General features: G+C 54.6%; 1 protein-coding gene and 1 long non-coding RNA gene across 2 annotated transcripts; one reads left to right on the top strand and one right to left on the bottom strand.

Annotated features, from left to right (window-relative positions):
- Positions 1-6996: 6996 nt before the first annotated feature.
- LOC121077104 (tumor necrosis factor ligand superfamily member 10-like) lies at positions 6997-14172 on the bottom strand. The gene is made up of 5 exons (XM_040571933.1): positions 13938-14172; positions 10483-10629; positions 10146-10179; positions 9502-9609; positions 6997-9123 (listed from the first exon to the last, which is right to left on the bottom strand). The coding sequence occupies exons 1-5, from the start codon at positions 14151-14153 to the stop codon at positions 8672-8674; spliced, it is 957 nt and encodes a 318-aa protein (XP_040427867.1). The 5' UTR covers positions 14154-14172; the 3' UTR covers positions 6997-8671.
- Positions 14173-14272: 100 nt separating this feature from the next.
- On the top strand, positions 14273-15044 carry LOC121077462. The gene is made up of 2 exons (XR_005824059.1): positions 14273-14484; positions 14568-15044. It is a non-coding gene; the product is annotated as an uncharacterized LOC121077462 (long non-coding RNA).
- Positions 15045-20059: the final 5015 nt, after the last annotated feature.

The raw sequence follows: 20059 nt of genomic DNA on the forward strand, positions 1-20059 counted from the left end.
GGGAGGGACTGCTTGTGGGAAGGCTGCAATAGCCTTAGTCCAGCATGTCAGGTAATTGCAAGAGGTGCTGACAGGAAAACCTAGTCGCAAGCTGGAGCGTCACAGCTGGCTCGTGCCCTGCTCCCAAAGGAGAAGCTCTTGGGGAAATCGGCAGGTCAGAGAGAGCAACCTTTCAGAGGAGACCACAACCAGTCTGTTGTGTGGGGGCGGGAGCATGGCAGCAAGAAGCTGCAAAATTAATTTTAGGGTTTCTGAAGGTAGTGTTGTGGGTAGAAGGGGACAAAGAGCCATCAATGTGCCTATCACACAGCTTCCTGGTATGGAGGAATTGTCCTCGAAAGGTTGGCCTGAGAAAATCATACACAGGAAGATGAGAGTGTGAGAAAACACAGGATTTGTGGGAAAGTCTGGTAGAGTTTTAGAGAAGTTGAGTCCTTGATGGAGGCAGGGTTTCAAGTCCTCACAATGCCAAACCAAACATGATTAAGATAGGCAAATAAAAGTTTTGCAATAGTAAAAGGCCTTTATTTGCAAGCTTCTGAAGAGGAACTTTCCTCTTACTTGAACACATTTCTCCACTCTTGCATCTTTTTAGTGTGAAAACAGATTTTTTTGGTGAACAAGAATATAGTTTAATGAATGGAGGTCTGGTACGTGTGGGTAAGGTGAAAATAGAAGCTCAGAGTGATTTCATAGCTGCTCTGTAAGTGAAAACCTGCTGACCACATAAAACCAATGGAAGTGGTTTCCATGTAACAAAAATACTCATTTCAGCTCCAGCCCTGTTTCTGAGCTGTAGTTTTCTACAGGGGAACTTGCAGCAAAATTACACAGTCAATGTTATTGCATTGGCTGCAGCAGTGGTGTCAGAACACAGGGCTCATTAGGGGATAATGCTGCTATGGGTGGATAGCTCTGTACTGGGATTGATGCCTTCATTTCTACAGGTAAGATGTTGGTTACAGAGACTCCCAGCTGTTTGGTGTGAGCTTTTGTTTAATGGAGTGTCTCCTCACTTTAATTCCTACCGAAATGTGTTAAACTGTTTCATCAAAAATTCAGGGGAGATATCATAATCAGTTCTTTGAGCTCAAATGTTTTCTACGTTGCCTGTAATCAATGGTGCTGGTTTGGAAAAGGGTTCCCCTGCCTAGGGCAGTTCTAGCTGCTGTTAAGGGTTTTGCCCTATCCTGTTCTTACTTTTGTATTGTTTTACTTTCGGAGTGACTCCAGGAGGAGCCCTGGAGTTTCTCTTCAGCAAACAGCTCATTATACAAATCTCTACGCGCACACACACCCCACCTCCCTGGGGGTAATTTTGTATTTATGAAATACATTATTTGGGATCATTTTGGAGAGGCTTAAATGCCTGTTGGGCCTTCTTAAGGGTGGGTTATGAGTTGGAGCTTGTTGTTTTTTCCTCCCAGGAAGTGTAGTACTAGGATTTGAACAGGGTGCAAAATTCACGAGATAGTTTGTTATGGAGATATGGGGCTAGTGAGCTGAGCAGCCAGCATAGGAGAAAGCCCATCTTCTCTACCTGTCTGCAAAGAAACTGCTGTTCTCTGAACTTTGTTGCTGTGAAATGTAGTGTGTGAGGTGGCCCGATGCCAGCCCTTCCCACCCTGCCAGCTTCCCAGCTGGCCCAAGGCAGGTGGTAGTCTGGAGTGGTAGTGTTGGGACCGGAGTCAGAACTTAGTTAACAGCTCTGCTGATGGGCAGGAGGGAGAAGTGAGGGGCAGGTCTCCTCCTGCCTCTGCTGTGTCCCAGGAATGCTGCTACATGGAGTAGGTGTTGGAATTCTTTTTCTTGGGATCCCCAGCTTGCCTCTCTCGGGGAAAACAGCCTTTCCCTTCATGCTCTGCATACATGGGTCTGGATCAAGCTGTCTCAGCTGTTTTGTTGCATACAGCTCACTCTTCCCAAACGGAGAGCATGTTCAGAGCCAGGGAGTTGGCTGTGCTGGCAGGGAGGTCTGGGACAGTGCCAGAGGAAGGAGGTGATGTTTGTGTGAGTGAAAATGGAGGAATGACCGAGCTGCTGGAATCAGTTTCATTGCTTCAGCAGATCTGAGGCCTGCTGCTCAGAGTCCAAGGTCTGGGCAGTAAAAGGAAAATTGCATTTGGAGGGCAGAGAAACTATGTTCAGAGCAGTCTCCCTCTTCTGGTTCACTGCTCACTTGTGTTGCAAGAGCATTAACGTTTTCCCGTAGGTAGGGCTGGTTTAATGAGCGTCCTGCTTCCTCCAGTTACACAAATCCTTTTTGCCGAAGGAAATAGGTTTGCTGTGTTTCATTTTCCTCTTTCAAGGCTTAACTAATGCTTGGGGATGAGCTATCTCAGAGCAGTACTGAGCTGTACTGTAAGATGTACAGGGAAGTGAGGTGGGCATGGAGGTTCAGGAGAAGCAGTTGCAGGACAGGGAAGCTCTCTGTTGTTGTGTCTGGGTGTGTGCAATAGTAAGGTCATAACCTCCCGCATGGGCTTTCTCTTTGTACACTTTATTTACAGTGTTCCAAGAAATGATTTCCTGGGGTGTTGACATGTTTTTCAGTGTGGATTTCCTCCTTACGTCTGAGAACTTGATCAGGGCTTGGGACTTGAAAGTAAAACCAGATCTTGTCTGGAAGGAAACAAAAGACTTGGACGTAGTGATGAACTGGTTAATAACAGAGAGGGGAAAAAAAAAAAAAAGAAAATATCAGCCCCAGAATTTATTTAGAGACAAAGGGCAACAAAGTTAGCATTGTAAACACCCTGGGCTGTCTGGCAAGTTTGTCTGAGCTGTCTGTGCAGCCACACAATGAACTGAAAGCAAAGCTTCGAGACAGTGAAGATAAGACATTACTTGGCAGCAACTACAAGGAAGGAGTATGCGTCTGGATCAAATAAACATGATGAAGCCATGAGAATTAAGGTCAACCTGAAAATGTTATTAGAGCTGTTGTTGCATCCTCCATCCCCCCTATCTTTTTTTCAAGCATCAGGGAAGGGGGGTTTGTGAAATGTCACCTGGCAGCGATAGCAGGCTGGGGAGCAAGGAGGTTGTGGTCGGTGAAGGGGAGCAAACTGGTTTTTCTTTTCTGGAGCAGTTTGTTAACTGGGCTGCTAGTACTGAGGTTTAGCAGTGATCCTGTTCCCTGAAGCCACAAGTTTCTCCCAGGTAATGCAGGCAGACCGGCACACACCCTGCACTCGCCTTGCCCAACATTGCCTCTGGCTCTGCCTTGACAGTTTCAGGAAGAAATCACTGCAGGGCAAAGTAACGCTGCAGTGGGCAAACAGATGAGTAATGAAACAGATGGTATTATTTTATATGCTACTAGGTGGCAAAGTATCTGTATTTATGCACACGTGCACGCACATATAGGCACGTACAGGCTTTTTGGTGTAAAATCCATGACGTGGAGTAGATCAAGGTCTTTGCCTAGTGTTGTCCATGCCACCAGAAATTCACCCTGGGACAGGTGAGGAGATGAGAGCCATGCTTGCTGGGAACATTGCTTTGGACTTTCCTTGAGCTGCTGTGGTGGATAAAAGTACTCTGTGCAAGCTGTGCTGCTGCAGTGCCATATCGTGCTCTTACCTGTGGGTCTCAGAGACTTTTACAAGACTGACGTACTAGACATCTTGTACAGGTGAGGTAGTCGAGGCACGGATGCTTAATGAGTGACCAAGTCTTCTGATGAAGAAAATGAGTAGTGCTGGCTCTGTGCTCTCATTCATTGGCTAACTCAAACTGTTTTTTCCATTTCTGGCAATTGTAGAAAAATAAGATAAGGAGCGCTTAAGCAGGTTATGGTTCTGACCTCAAAATCCCTTGGTTAAAGGTTCCCCATCTTCTTCATGTCTTCAGGGTGTTCTGCAGGTATTCCTAAAAAAAAGATCTTTGTATAACGTTGTGCAAATGAAATCACAACCTGGAGAAAGGCACAAGCCAAGTTCTTCCTCCAGGCAGCCTTTAAAATGAAGACATTCAGTTTCTGAGGATGGGTTGTGCATGTGGCCCTTGGGTTGACCTTGCCCAGTCATCAGGACTTTCAATTAAAATCAAACTTAAAAAATTCAGGGCCTGTTTTTTGTACCAGCAAGTAGTGATGCAGCTTTGCCTGGTGCTGGAATCATCAGTATGTCTGTGGGAATGAAACCAGAGTCTCCCTGCCACCTTGGGTGGGATGTGCAGAAGCAGCCCAGAGGAGGCCCCCTGGGAGAGAAGGTGGCTGCTCCCAGGGCTGGAGATGGGCAGGGTGCTGGGGGACAGGCTGAGGCCCAGCTCATGCCAGCCACGGGGCCTGGCCTGCTTCCCAGCAAGGGGACACTGCCCTTGTCCAAAGCGCTGGTGCAGGCAGCAGGGCCCCAGATTTCTTCCCTAGGGTGGTTCCCTGCAGCGCTAGCAGTGCCTGCCGCCCGTCTGTTTATCCTGGCTGTGGGGCTCTGTTTCTGTGCTGTTAATGGGGTCACCTTGTGTCTGCAGCCGGTGAAATCCCAGGCAGCTTAGGTCTGACACAAAACACCACCCTTTGTGAGGCAGAGAGGGTTTTCTGGTGATGGTTGTTGCAGTTTTACATGACTATAATGCCTGAAATGGAGGCTGGAGCACCTGTAAAATACTACTGTTGCTTTTTCAGAGAAACCAGGAGCAGCTGGAACACACACCTGCTCCCTGAGCTGTCTGAGAGCCAGCAAAGGAAGAGGAATGATCCAGAACCCTGAGCTAAATCAGGCTGGGGACTTCATCAGGACTTGCAGGAGCCTGGTCTCCTCCAAGGTGGCCACAGGCCTGGTCTATACCTGGGGGTGTCAGAGGTGCAGTTGGCAGCAGGTCCAGTTCTGGGGGACACTTGCAAACCTCTCTCCCTACGGCTGGGCCCTTTGAAGCACACAGACCAGGGGAACTGGAAAAGCTGCAGAGCTGCCACAGATGTTGCAGTGCCTTGACAGGACAGTCCCAGGCCAGAGCCAAGCTACACCTCACTGTGCTGGCTATTTTTTTCCCCCAGTCTGTCACTTCTCTCATTGCCTAGCGTTGCCTGGCTCTCACCAGTCTAAGGAGGATGCCACTTGGCCTGATGCTTTTTGTTCTTCTATAAAGAACACCCCCCCACAAGTCATCTCCCTTGCAGGAAAGTGGAGCAGCCCCACTTGGGCCTGACTCTCCCAGATCATGCAACAGGATGGTTTACCTAGGATGCCATGGGCTCCTGGCTGCTGCATGGGAAACAGCAACCTCCTAGCTGCTCCTCTGTGCTGGGGGAAAGCTAAGCTGTGTTTCATCGAAAACCTTTGCACCACCTGCTCCATTTCCTGCAGCTCTGAGTTGTCTGGTTGAGCTCTGAGCTCCCACAGCTGTTGCCGAAGGCAGCTCAGGGGCTGAGGCCACAGGAACCCAGATGAGCTCCGTGCTCTCGGAAGAGCCCTGGGAGTCTGATTCCTGTCGCTAGTCACCAAGGCAGCCCAGAAAGCAAGAGAGAAAATGAGACTTGTAAGAATAAAGTACCATTTGAACGGTACTTTCTGAGGGAAGGGTTTTGCAATAGCAGCACAAGCCAGCTGGTCTGCAGGCGTGCAATGAGGACTGGTGTGGCTGGGGATCTTTGCTAAACAGGATTACGTGTGACACAGCTGTGCTGCAGGCTTCGCTGTTTTGTTTGTGTTGGGCAAGAGCAAAACATGACGGTCAGAGACAAGCACGCTGCGTGGCCAAGCCTCCCCTCCCTCCTTCCGTGAGGCCATGGGACTTCCTCCGGAGAGGGGCTGCTGGGGCTGAAGCAGGGCTCTGCAGCACAGCAGTGATGACACAGAAATGCCAGGGGGCGGTGGAGCAAGGGGAATGCAGAGGGTGCTGGGCGCAGAGCAGGGCAGTGTGGGGGCAGCCAAGGATGAAGACAGAGAAGGTTCAGGCCTGGGAAGCTGTGGGATGGGCAGCAGGAGCAAAGAGCAACTCCTGCCCAGCTTCAATGCAGAGGGGAACGAGCCCATCTCAGTACCCTGGGGTTTGGCCCTGGTTTGGCTGAGCTGTCCCAGGTCCCAGCAGCCTTGGGCTGGGCTTGGCAATCCCAAAGCAGAGAGGAGCAGCACAAGGATGCCAACTACCCCAGAAAACTGGGAGGTAGCCCATGAGACCCCGGCCTCCTGCTACTTGTGGATAAGAGCTGATGGGAGCAGTTTGCTTCCTGCATGGCATGCCCAAGCGCTTCCTTTCCCAGCACTGTGGGGAAGAGCTGCAGAGTTGGCTCAGGATGGTGCAGAGGAATGGTGTGAAGGCTGAATGCCCCAGGTGGGCTTAGCTAGCGTGCACCCCCCCCCAGTGGGGGTCAGAAGCAGGGGTGCATCTCCCTGGGAAAGCCTCAGGCATCCACAGGGGAGTGGCAGCAGCTTCCCTGGCACAACCTTGGCCTGGGCTGCAGAGCCGTTGGAGAGATTAGGGATGCAAGATGGGACAGGACCAGCTACTGCCTGCAGCGTTCACTGGGGTCTGCCTGCAAGTCTCAGGGATGGAGCTACTGGAAACCACACACACCTCTTCCCCAGGGCAGCCTTGGCACTCACAGCTCTGCCTCGACACCTGAGCTGTTTCACTGCTGCCACTGGCATACCAGCACCACTGCGCCATGCCTCGTGGGGTGGGGGGGGTCAGGCTGAGAGCAGGTCAGGGCAGCAGGGTTCTGTTCAGGCTGGTGAGGAAGTATGAGGGCTGAAGCAAGCAGGGGGCAGGCCAGCCCGCTGCTCCCAGCCTGTGCAGCGCTCTGCCTGCTGCAATTTTGTGCTGGATTATCTGCCAGGGCAAGGAATGTGGCATGGGGCATGGGGGGGGGGCAGACAAGGCTGCCCTGCAGTGAGGGGGGGCTGCACAAGACCCAGATGCTCTGCAGCATGTTAGTGGAAAGCATGTGAGCTGACTCAGACATCAAACTGTCAGGTTTGGGCAGCACTGTGGCTGTGCAGGGGTATAGGGCTAATTACGCAGGGTGAACCTGATGCAGAGGTGCAAGGCCAGTGCTGGAGTACAGGATTTATTTAAACAGGCACTGAGACCCCCCCCCCATAGAGCTGTGTCGGCAGGAGGGGTACTTGCGTCCTTCGTGGAAGTCTGTGCTGCTGGCCTGTCCGTGCAGGAGAGCGACTTGCACACCAACAGACTTAATATGACACAGAGTACACAAGTAATTACAAAAGTGGGCTGCATCCACCCCAGTGTCCCAGTCAGCTTTATCATGCTCCGCTCTGCTTGAACACATCTTTTGTGTCTGTCACATCCTGGGGGTTTAACAACGGGGCGTTTGATCTTGTCCGTGCTGGGCTCCGTGCTGCTACTGCATGGGCTCACGCACGGCCTGAGCTGAAATCGTGGAGGGTAACGACTGCGAAGGCTCATGGTGTGAGCAAGAGAGCAGCTGTGCTGGCCCAACAGGGCTGGGAGAAACAAAACCCTAGGGAAAGAGATACTTGGTCAGAAGCAAAGGGGAGGCCTGATGCCAAGCACCTCGGCTTGGCTCTGTCCATTTGAGCTGCACCCTGTCCCACAGGACGGACCAGCTCACCCGCAGCACGACGAAGCTGGCACAGCTCAGCAGCAGGGGGCTGGGCACCCCTTCCCTGCATGCCACTGCTCTCACACAAGGCTCATGGGGAGCTGCCACAGGCCAGGCTGCTCCCAGGGAACAGCTGATCTGGGGGTTTGAAGTCTCTTCATCGCTGTCAGGGGGTTTGTGTGGGCCACGAAGAAGCACCTGGGGGTCTGCGGGTGCTGGTGCTTGTGCCAGCCTGTTGAGGACCAGACCAGGGTGCCAGGGTCTGAAGGGTCTGAAGTTCCCCCAGCTTTCTGCTCTTCTGATGGGCTTCCCCAGGCTCCTGATGGCGTGGCACTCTCATTGGTGTGACACAGTCTCAGCTATTTGGGGACGGAGAGAAGATGCTGCTCTAGACTTGCTAAGCCCTGGGCTCTGTTGATGCAGTGCCACTGAAGACGTCTAATCCACCGGGGCAAGGTGCACATCTCTGCCACGTGCCTAGGTGTGGTTGCTTGTGCTGGTAATTATTCCAGCTTTGTGGCCCTGCTCTTTGACTCCTCAGAAGCTGATTGCTGGCACTGGTCCAGGTTTCTAACTATCCTGAAATGAAACTCCTTTGCTGCTTTCTGGAAGCTGGTGCTGGGTCTGCCTTGTGCCTGCAGGCTGTCCCCTGATGCTGTTGGGGTGGCGGGCAACCCTGGAGCAGTGCTCGCTGTGCCACCGCTCTCTGCTAATCCTGACTTCTGCCCCAACACCGCCAGCTCAGGGTCGCTGAGCCTCGCAGCCTGGTTTGCTGGACCTGCCTCTGCCAAACGTGGATTCAGAGTTGCAGGGGGTTGTCCTTCCACAGGGAGAATTGGTCTTGCATTTGTGGCTGTGACCCCTGTGCCTCTGCTTTGTGGAGGGTGGGGGGGGGGGTCACAAGGTATGCTGGTGGTGCGGCTCTTGCTGGAGGCCTGTCCCACGCTGCGATCCCTGCAGTCTCACCCAGCTCCAGCAGACACCCACAAGGCACAACACACGCAGGGAACGACGCTGCACCAGGCCCCCCCGGCCATGTGGGAGCTGCATTCAGCAGCAGCTCAAACAGCTGCCACCCTGGGCCGCACAGAAGAGTCGATAGAGCAGGAGCACAGGGGAGGCGTGAGGATGAGGAGGCTGTCACAGGTCGAGCTGGAAGGCCCCAAAATAGCTGGCTGCTGCATCGTTGTAGTCAATGGCCAGCGAGGAGACCGAGACAAAGAGCTCATCGCCGGCCTTGAGTTCAAACAGTCCCCCCTGGTAGAGAGCGTGGAGGCCGTAGTCTGCCTCGGGTGCCCAGCACTTGGTGCCGACCCCTTTGAGCAGGAGGATGGGCTGGCTGTAGGATGTCTTCCAGTTGATGCACTGCACGAGCTGGGGGACGGAGATGCGGGTGCTGGCCCCCTCGGCCCCCTCGCTGCGGTAGCGGAAGTAGATCTGGGAGTAGACGTAGTACTTGCCCGCTTGGTTGACCCGTAGCCGGCCATCCCGGTACGTGATGTTCTGCAGGTGGGAGTGGATGGTGCTGTCTTCCCAGCGAGCAATGGCATGGCGGCAGGATTGGGAGAGGTTCCCAAAGCGCTTGGAGATTCCTGGGGAGAAGGAAGGGTCACCAAGGGGAGTGCACTGCGCTGGGAAGCATCCTTCAGGGTCAGGAGGAAGGGAGGGGGTGGCCCTTTCACTCTCTTACGGTCATGCAGCCTGGAGTGGGGGTAGAGAGTGTGGCCTTGGACTGGACACCTGTGCAATGTGCTCTATAGGTGATCCTGCTTGGCAGGGGGGTTGGACTAGATGATCTTCAGAGGTCCCTTCCAACCTCGACCATTCTGTGATTCTGGAGAGGAGAAACATCTCCCCACCTGCCACCAAATGCAACCTCCCGTGCTGAGCCCCCTGCCCTTCGGGTGAGATCCCCTCCCTGTTCCCACCTTGGAAACTCTCCAGTGCCCTGCTAGCCTCCCCCAACTCACCATCCAGGGCCAGGCTCTGCGGGCGGAGGGTGAGATGTGCTGAGGGTTTGCCAGGTGTTTTGGGAGGAACCTGTCCCTCCGAGGTATTGAAGTAGCTCTTCCGGGCCTCTGTGAGGAAAGAGACGAATGGCTATAGAGGCCAGAGTGCATGGGGACCCCCAGACCCATGCCACCAGAGCACGTCCTTAGCGACCAGGAAGAACTGGCCAATGCCCCACTGACCCTACAAAGGGGGAGTTTACTTGGGAGTGGAAATGTCTGGTCAATTATTATCTAACATTCGGTGCTGTCCCTGTGGTAGACAGGCCCTGCTTCCCCAGGCTCCAATCAGACACAGCTGTCCCTCCAACCTGTGTCGAGGGATGTAAGCCCTTTCCCTGCCCAGCGGGACAGTCTGCGCCCCCCTGTCCCACCCCAGCTCACAGCCGCAGTGCCCTGCCTGGTGGAGTTTGCCCCGGGAGCAACCGAGCAGCCCAGCCTGCTGGCATCCCTGGCCACACGCTGAACGGTGCACACGTGGGCTGTGGCTCCGTCTGTCCAGCTGCAGTTTGGGTGCGAGCAAACAGATCCTTGCTTGGCAGCACCAGTCCCCAGGGAGTGGAGCCCCATCTCCTGCCCCAGGTGCTCAGCCAGGACGAACTCACCCTTCACGCTCCTGTGGATCATGTTCTCCGTCACCTGAACCGTTAGAGAAGAAAAACAGCCCCATGGTTTAAAGATGCAAAGGACATTTCCTGCTCCCCAGCTCCTCACATCTTTTCCAGGCTTTTCCATCTTTCACACTGTGCCTTTGGACTCCACCAGCTCCTCGATGCAGAGATCTGCAGAGGGCCTGGCGTGCAGCTGCACGCCTCCGATCCCGCTTAAATCAAGCCTCTGCCCCCCCCTTGTGAGACGAATGGGGAAACTGATGCAGGGAGGCAAGCAGGAGCCCTCCTGTTGTGTGTCCCACCCTCCCCAGCCCCACAGGCCCGTGCTCACCATGGCCACATAGGCTTTGATGGTGTTGGCCAGCTTGAGGCAAGGCTGGTTGCCGATTAGCTCCTCCAAGTTGGAGCCCTCCTGCTGCTGGTTGATGAGCTGCAGACACCTCAGCTCCTCCAAGCTCCCTTGTGACTGGGCTTTGAGCTGGAATGGAAACACCCAGACGTCCACGAATTGCACAGAGCAGGCAAAGGCAGTATGTGTGATTTGGCTGGTGGATGCAGAGGCGATTCTCCCGTGGGGTGTGCGTATGGGTTCAGCTGCCTTTGGCCTGGCTCCTCCTGTGTCAGGGCGCCCACAGCCACACCACTAAATGGAGACTGACCCTGAACTTCCCTGATCACAGAGCTGGTGGTGGGATGACTTGGTGCCACTGGGACACAAACACTGACAAGCTGCTCTGCTGGGAAGGAATTAGTTGGCAGGAGGCTGGGTGGATCCTGAGTTCTGTCAAAAACCTGTTTTGTGAATTGGACAGATTAGAGCTCGTCTTGTCCTCCTACGATCCCCGTGGCTGGCAGAAGCAAGTTTTGCTCATCCCAGCTCTTGGGGAAACATGACAGCCCCTTTCATTGCGTCCCAGTGCTGAGCATGAGGAGAAAGGGAGACATGAACTCCTGCAAACTGCAGAGCACCACGTAAAGGAGAGGCATCAAAATATCCCCTTCTCCATCTCCTTCACCTCTTCTGCTCCTGCCCTGGGGAAATGTGGTGTCTTGATCAGAAGAACCCAGCCTTAGCTTTGAACAAGCTACTCACAGATCCTGGGGAAGCAGTTTCCCTGCAATACTGCCCTCCACGTGCCCCAGGCCTGCACAGGGGCTGTGTACAGAGGTGAGAGCTGCCGCTCCAGTCTGCAAGTGTCCAGGCAGCCTGCTGCGTGGTGCCCAGGCTCCATGCTTTACTGCTGCTGAACTGAGCTTGTTGCAAACAGAGCTCTCACGCACCTTCTCCCTTCCAGGGCTGAGCCACACAAAATGGTGGCTGGAGAATGAGCACTCAGCCCAGGCAGATCTCAAAAACTTTCTAGTCTGCTGGCTTGTGGTTTGCAATGGGAAGCCTTCTTTCCGTATGATGTGAGCTGCTGCATGGTGAACTGTGCCTTGCCAGTGTGTCCCTAGGCTGACCTGGCTCAGTTCTGACCCTGGTGTCCCAGTGGGGTGAGCTGCCCTACGGATGACAGGCATGGCTGGCTGTTGGGTTGCTGTTCTGCTGTATAGGGTGTGGGAAAACCAAGGCACAGATGGGACGACTGCCCTGAAATCAGCGTGCCAGGAGCCAGGAACGAACACAAGCACCTTTATCACCTTGGTCTGTCCCAGATCAGGACACAACCCGGAGTCCTTGGGCTTGGCCACACTGTCAGTCTCACCAGCATCCTGTGCTTCCCAAGGGTCCCTGCCTGCTCTAAGCCCTGCAGCTCCCACCAGACCGCTGCCTGCCTCTTGACTGGGATCAGTGGAGACTCTAGTACCAGCAGAAAGGCTACGTGAAGTAAGATAAAAAGTATTTTTTTTTCCTGTTGGGCCAACAGTCAGTCCTAGCGCTGGCTGGGTGGATTTGCCAGGAGCACTGTGTTTGGGAGATGGGTTGCAGTGATGAACACAGAGGAAGCGATGTGGTGGCTCATATAGCTGGATGACTGCAAAAGGGTGAGAGTAGCCTTAGCAGTTTTGCCTCATGTGGATTTAGCCAGCGAGGCTGCAGTCTTGCAAAGACGTGCCTGTCTGAGTGGGTGGATGCACAGCGCCTGCTGAGGAAGTAAATCTCCAAGCAGTGGGGCTGCTCACATGGAGCTCCACAACATGAGCACATGGTTGGGCAAAGCCAGTGAACGCAGCACGCTCCTCTGCACTGCCAGGAGCACAGATCACAGCACGTGCACGCATAACCAGGGTCAACTCTCACCCGATCAGTCCTGGTAACGAGGTAGCACAGTCCCAGCATAACCACGGGCACTGCAGCCACGCACTTTATCCCTCTGTCCACTAACAACTGCCTGGCACTGACTGCAATGCTAATTGCCTCCACTAAGGCTTGCTGTGACGGGCTGCCTGTGCCACCAGCACTTCTCATTTTAGAGGGTAGCCGCTCTGCCTACCTTGTCTGTCTCCCCTTCTGGGAAGCATGCACAGGGTAGGGCTTTAAATTCAGTGAAAAGCAGGAGAGAAAATTCTGTAAAACTGGGGGAGGGGGGCGCAGGGGGAGGAGGTGGACCGTGTGTACGCGTGTGCATTGGGGTGAGGACAGGCTGCCCGGGTTGAGTGATTCAGAGTCCCCAGATGTGCTGAGCTCTGATTGCCTATACCTAGCACTGATCCCATGCAGGGATCTGGTGAACAGACTCCAAAATTATCCCAAGAGGTATATTTAAGTGGCCATCTTCCTTCATACCTTCCCCCAGGCTCTGTCTGCCCACATTTCTGTCCTCCCACTGCTGCCTTTCATGTAAATCCTTCACAGTGGGTGCCACATGGGATCCAGGCATGGAAACAAAGCCTGGAGGGGAGTCTGCTCCGAAGGATGCTGTACCGGGCACCAGACAGGCTGTTCCTCCTGCATCCATGGGCAGCACTTTTTCCAATTTTTCCCCCTCTGTTGTGGTTTCGTGCAATGCTTGGCACTCCAGCGCTCTTTTCTTGACGATGAGCCCTCCATCATCAAAGCTGACGATTACCATTGGTAGAGCCGCCCAGAAAGCTGCTTGGCAGTACTTAGTTTCCCTTTCTCCATAGCAAAGATCTCTTCTGTTCGGTGTTTAGCCTCCTCGACCCTTCCACTGCTAGGGGATTGCTGTGTCTTAGCAGGGGCAATAATGTGTGTAGGCGGGTTTGGTAACAGAATCAGGTCTGTTGCGTGCAAGTTTGTTGCAGCAAGGACGGCATCTGTGTAGTGGTCACAGGGGGCCCTGAAGCTCTGGGGCTGGTGGTCTCCAGCAGGCAGCAGTGGGGCAGGCCAGTTGCAGGGTCCCGGCAGCAGCTGGGGTGGGTCGTAGCACCTGGCCCATGGGTCCTGAGCTTGGGAACGGGTTGGTGTGAGTGCCACTGGGGGTGGGCAAGAACGGCTGAACCCCAGCACGGTTACTTGCTGTGACTGAGCGGGAGCGAGTGCCCGGGATCTGCTGGTGCGGGAGTTCTCCCCAGCCAAAGGCTCACAAAGAGGCTTTTGCAGCCCTGCAGGGTGCTGAGCCCCCTTCCCCGGGCTCAGGCCGGCCTCCGAGGCGGACCCGGCGCTCCGGGCGGACCCGGGCCAGGCGCTGCCCCGCTGCCTCCAGGCTTCTCCCTGCCTCCCTGCCTCCCTCCCGGCCGGGGCTTCGGCCCCCAGCACGGCTCCGCGCCGAAGCTCGAGCCCAGGCCGGGCTCTCCCGGGGGGCAGCCCCCGCCCCGCCGCCCCGCAAAGCCCCGCGGAGCCCCCTCCCGGTGCCGGGGGCTTTGTCCCCGCGGCGGGCTCACCTTGGAGATGGCCATGGTGAAGTAGACGAAGAGGCCGGTGGTGGAGGCGATCTGCAGGGCGACGATGGCCATGACGGCCACGCTGCCCCACAGCGGCCCGCACCGCCGCCGCCCCCCCCGGGGGCCGCCGCCGGGGCCGTCCGCCAGCATGCGGGCCTCCGAGCCGCCGCTGTCGGAGCGCCCGTACGGCCCGGCCCGGGGCTGCTGCGGGGCCATGGCCCGGCCGCCGCCGCCGTGCTCCGAGGGGAAGGGAGCGGCGGCGGGGCGGGCCGCGGGGCGGGAGGCGGCGGGGGTGGTCCCGGGACGGGCGGCGGGGCGGGGGGCGGCGGGGGAGCGGGGCCGGGTGCCCCGCTTGGGAGAACCCGTCCCGGGACGGGGCGCCGTGAGGGGCTGGTCAGAGGGCTCGGCTGGCAGAGGGGCAGGCTGTTTTGGTGCTCTCAGATGTCTGGCTGCCGATCCCAAGGCATTCCCAGTTGCTCTGAAATGTTGTTTGGAAAGCAAACAGAAAGCCTGGAGAAAGGCTGTTGCCTGACGACTTCGTGGTCAGGTGAGTCTATGGCCTTTAGTGCTTTTATCTCTGGAATGGAAGTGAGACCTTAAAGAAATACACAAACACTTCGGTCTTCCCAGATCTGCCTTCTCTCCTCTAAGGATGGGACATGGGGAAGCCGTGGACCAGCCCCAGCCCAAACCCGCAGACAGCTGCAGTAGCACCGAGTGGTGTGCTGGGGCCAAATTTACGGCTTAGGGCAAAACAGGACCTGACTGTGAGCGAGAGAGGCTGGACCCCGGTGAAACCCACGGTGGAAGAAGCTGCCCCGTGGCCCACCGCCCTCCCAAGTCTTCACACCGCACAGCCGTCCCTAGGCAGGGACACAGCCCGGTGCTGCAGCCACTGCTGTTCAAAGGGACGTGGCCACGGAGACATGGCCATGGAGCCAGAGCTACGCTGTGCCAGCCTGGCTGTGCTCCCTTTGTGCCCTTCAGGTCCCCACCTAGTGCTGCACGCCGTCCGTGACAGCTGTGAGCCACAGCTCCACGAGGCTGAGCTTTGATCCTTGAGGGTATTAAAAATGTCTGTGATAATTCAGTAATAAAATCAATTCAGGATTTGCCCCTTAAGCTTCAACTTTCTGGGCTGGATCTTGCAGAGCATGTGTCATCTGAGGAACCTCCCCCACCTCAGAACTGGGGGAAGGAAGCTGCTAGGAAGGGACAGCTCGCCAGTGGCTCACTTTTCTAGCACTCTCACACAATGAATGGCATTTTTTCCTTTAAGAAAAGGACTTGTCCCACTTCTCATCCTGCCTGCCAGAAATGGCACTGTCTTTTCCACTGAATCCTGAAATCTCTGTCTTTCTGCAGACAAATTTCCAGCAGGGAGCCCCAGTGGGACACACGCTGTTGGTCAGGATTCAGGGAGAGGGAGCTATTCACAAGTACGATCTCATTGAAAGGAAAAGGGCAGTTCCAGTATCTCTTCTTATAAGACATTGTGGCTGCTCTGATTCCTTTGCGTGTCTGGGAGGGAAGCATCAACTTCCTCTCCAGTCCATAATTGCCGTGGGCTATGGTAAGCGGGGATAGGAAATTGTCCCTCCCTCAGTGCCAGAGCAAGAGCTTGAACTAAAACCTCTCAAGCATCTTTCCAGTCCTACTTTAATTATGCATACTTCTCTGGCCCATACAGATGGCCTCATTGTTCCTGGAGCACTGGAGCTCTTTGCCCTGTTTGGAGAGTGAGGCAGTGTGAGGCTCTCTGGGGGTCCCTGCCAGCCTGGAGGAGACAGACCCTGTTGGGAGGAGGATCTGTCTGAGACTGCCCCATTGCCCATCCCAAATGCAGCTACCACTCAGCGTGCAGGGAGGTGGGCTGGTGGCCCTGGTATTTGAGCTGGTCCTGCGTGGAGACAGAGCATGACAAGGGCTCAAGCAGGTCCGTCCTTTTCTTGTGCCTGATTTAGAGTGATCATTCCAGTGAAGCAGGTGGTCCCCATGCACTGGAAGCGACCCCTGGGCCTCCTTCATTCTCCTTTCCTCATCATCCTTGGCTGTCTGGTCATGGCACCAGCCGTTCTTGGTGGCCTGTGGATGTTCCTGGCTCATGCTGGTGGCCCTTCCTGGAAGAAGGTGTTGTCTCTGCAGCAGTTCACACCCATTATGGAGGTGCTGCACCCTGGCAAAGGGCACAGGAGCTGGAGGTAGAAGGTAGTGTTATTTTTTTTTGTTGTTTTGTTTTTTTTTTTTTTTTTGTGGAGGGAAAAGCTCTTTGTTGCCTGCAGTGCTCAGCTGTGCAGAGGTCCAGCTGTGCCGCAGCAGCAATGCTAGGGAGCCCCCTGCCCAGCCGCTCACCCTGCCCACTCTTCCTCATGTTTCTTGTAAAGCAGACACTTTCATTTTGCAGGTAACGGCTTCCTGCCATAGCCCCTGGGCAGGTCTCCCTGTGGGGTTGGTATTTGCTCCCTCCTTGCCCCTCAGACTGATGCCTGTGGACTCATCCTACCTCTCGACCCTTGCTCTCTGGACCCAGCACTGCAGCTGGGTTGGCAGGACACGTACCCCAGGAGCAGTTTTGCAGGGATCTCCTCAATGGGCCTCCCTCCACCCGTGCTTGATTTGCTGTGAATTGATGGTAGGGTCACAGTCTCAGCACTTTCATATCCCCAAGCCCAATTTTAGCCCTAAGTACGCACAAATTTTCAGTAATCCCTGCAGCACTGGCCAGGCACGTCAGGCTTCTCCAGGCTGCTGGCATGCCCTGCATGCAGAGGAGCCATGTGACGAGCAGGCATGACCTCCCAGACATGGGAAAGTGGGTAACTGGTCACGTTATCTGCTTTTATTGCTTTTATGAAAGACTTCACCAACCGTTGAATAATGCAAGCTCCATACAAGTGTCTTTAGATCACTGATCTAATCATGCTGTGTCAAGAAGGATACTCCTGAGACAAGGGGATCTTGCAGCCAAAAACACCTGCCAAATCAAGTGGTTTCCCCCAGGTCAGTGCATGACACGGTACCCACAGCCTGCGAGAAGCAGGCATTGCTCTGCTCAGGCGCTAGTGTGGGCACTGTCCCTGCTCTGGCCAGTGTCTGGAAGTGGAAGACAAGTGAAGTGACATGCCAAATGCAGTGATGGCTGTTGCCACAGGCAAGGTGCTTCTGTTGGAGTTGGGGAAGGGCACTCAGCAAGGAGAAAGGTGGCTATCCGTTTCTAAAAATGCAGTGGAGATTGAACCCTGCTGGTTGTTCTCATTAAAAAGGCTCAGTACCTTCAGAACTAGGTTGAGCAAGAGTGGAGGCAAAGCCAGAAAAAGGTGCATCTGTGGATTGAAACACTTGCAAAATCTTTCCCTAGTCTCAGGCAGCAATTCTGCCTGCTTGGGGGCTGCCTGTTGAAGGGCTGCATGCACTGAGGGATTGCAGGAACCCCGCATGCAAGGGGCAACGTTTGCCTGTCAGAGGCGCCAGCCAGCCAGTGTGGGGAGAGAGCAGAGATGGTCATACTCCTGCTTTTGGTGGAGTTGGACTTGAGGAGCCAAATGCATTTGCAATCTGGGACATGGATGCATGTGCAGAAGCAACCCGGGTACTGGTCATCCATGTGCTGTGATCCTGGTCCATTTGCTGCTCTGGTGGATGGGGCAAGCACCCAGCTGCGCTCTTCTAATGAGAAGATGCCTGGAGCTACAAGAACTTAGTAGCCTGGGGCTGCTCTCTGTGCCTTGAAGATAGGAGGTTTGAAAAGCAGCCAAGCCTGTGAGTGAGGGCAGGACCAGAACTTGAACTGTGCAAAGAAAATTGGGTGGGAGTCAGATGAAGAACTGCCTCTTGAGACTGGCTGAGTTGTTTTTTTACTTTTAATGTTTCCTGGTCTGTGCAGTAGGAGAGTTGGGCCAGCTGAGCCTGGAAGTTTGTTTCCTCAGCACTGGGTGATACAGAATCAGTGCAGAAAAGCGGGAGAGAGTGTTTTGCTGGGATCTTGCTTGTGTCATCAGCAAGGCACTGGAGGGGGGAGACTAGGCAGAGATTGCCTGTATAATGTGAGTTGTGTGGGATTTTGCACTCTGCCCCTTAGATTCACTTTGGCTTTGCTTCAGTCATGATGGAAGAATGTGCAATTTAGTCACGTTAGTTTCCCAGGTTTTACAGAGACAATAGTATGTGCAGGATCTGTTGGGTTAGCCTACATTGGACTCCCCCACACCCCCCTTGGGATGGTCAGCAACAGAGCATTCTTTCCCAGTTCGAATCTTCTGCAGCGGAGATCCACATCCAGGTCTCATTTTCCTGAGGCTGCTCCTTTAAGGCAAGCCCCAGCCTGGCCTCGTTTGCTTGAGCAGCTGATGATTTCTAACATGTGTTGGCTACATGATCTCAGGAAACAGCAGCCCCCCCGGGATGTGAAATCAGTGCATGCAACTCAGGAATAACTTTGCTAACCTCCCTGGCATGCTCTCTCTAACATTTGTCTTTTGATTTGAACCAATGAATTCCTGTGCCAAGCCTTATTTGCAAAAAAAAACAAACAAACAAAAAAAACCTCTCCCCCTTCACACCATACTTCCAAGTTTCAATGGGAAGCTCAGTGCTTCCAGCTGATGTACTGGATCAGTTCACCTTCCTGAGCAGGTCTGCCCAAATCACGTGGAGAATGCACTGTGACATCTGTGTCTGACATCTGTGATCGGTTCTGCTCCCTCAGGGAGCACCCACTCCTGGGGTGGCAGGAACCAGCCCTGCTCCCTTGGCCAGTCCTCTCCTGTGGCCCAGCAAAGCCCGGGTGGTTCACCCCCTCCTTGGGGCAGTGTAATATTTTACCAGGTAGCAGGAACCTGAGAAACAGAAGGTGATGTGCCAATGACATGCCTTGGCCCCGGCCCCTCTGTGCCTCATTTTCCCTGTGTCTAGCATAGGTTTTCAGAGGACCTTGCTCCCTGTGAGGTTGCCGAAGTATTTGAGATCACCGGCAGGAAGATGCCCAGCTTATACAATGCCCTGGTGTTTGTTTACCCTGGGGGATGCTGCAAATGCTCTGCTGCAGGGACATGCCCTGGCCGAGCATGCTCTATCAGAGGGAGGAAAGGCTGGTCTGGGTGCAGATTACAGAAAACACATAAACAGCAGGAGAGCTCCCAGGGTGCTTATTATGTAGAAATAGTGCAAAGGGATGGATGCCAACAGGGAAGTACCAAGAGCGCTGGGACCCTGGTCCCAGCTCCTGCAGCCAGTTTCAGACTTTCCAAGAAGTAGTGCTTTCCCTTGCAACATCTTTCCAAGCAGAAAGTTACCATCCCTCCATCGGGCATGGGCAGAAAGCAGCTGAAGATGGCCATGGCAGTCCTGCTGCTGCTTAGATCAAGGAGGGATGATTAAAGCCTGCTCTCTTGTCTCCTCCTCCACCTAGAATGGAAAGCAGCCCTGCGGGGAAGGACCTGGGAGTCCTGGTGGACAGCACGTTAACCACGAGCCAGCAACGTGCCCTCGTGGCCAAGAAGGCCAATGGTCTCCTGGGGTGCATTCAGAAGAGTGCTGCGAGCGGGCCGAGGGAGGGGATCCTGCCCATCCATCCAGCCCTGGTGAGGCCTTACCTGGAGTCCTGTGTCCAGTTCTGGGCTCCCCAGTACAAGAGGGACATGGAGCGCCTGGAGCGAGTCCAGCGGAGGGCTACGAAGATGATGAGGGGACTGGAGCGTCTCTCATACGAGGAGAGGCTGGGAGAGCTGTGCCTGTTTAGCTTGGAGAAGAGAAGACTGAGAGGGGATCTTATAAGCATGTGCAAATACCTGCAGGGAGGGTGTCAAGAGGATGGGCCAGACTCTTTTCAGTGGTGCCCAGAGAGAGGACAAGTCACAACTGGCACAAACTGAAATGCAGGAATTTCTGACTGACTATGAGAAAACATTTCTTTACTGTGAGGCTGACAGAGCTCTGGAACAGGTTGCCCAGAGTGGAGTCTTCTTCTTCGGTTTAAAAACCTTCCTGGATGCGATCCTGTGCAATGTGCTCTAGGTGACCCTGCTTGGCAGGGGGGTTGGGCCACATGATCTCCAGGGGTCCCTTCCAACCTCAGCCATTTCTGTGATTCTGTGATTCTGTGTCATCAGGACCAGGAAGGGGCA

Source organism: Cygnus olor, chromosome 13, assembly GCF_009769625.2.
Source record: "Cygnus olor isolate bCygOlo1 chromosome 13, bCygOlo1.pri.v2, whole genome shotgun sequence".
NCBI classification, from domain to species: domain Eukaryota; kingdom Metazoa; phylum Chordata; class Aves; order Anseriformes; family Anatidae; genus Cygnus; species Cygnus olor.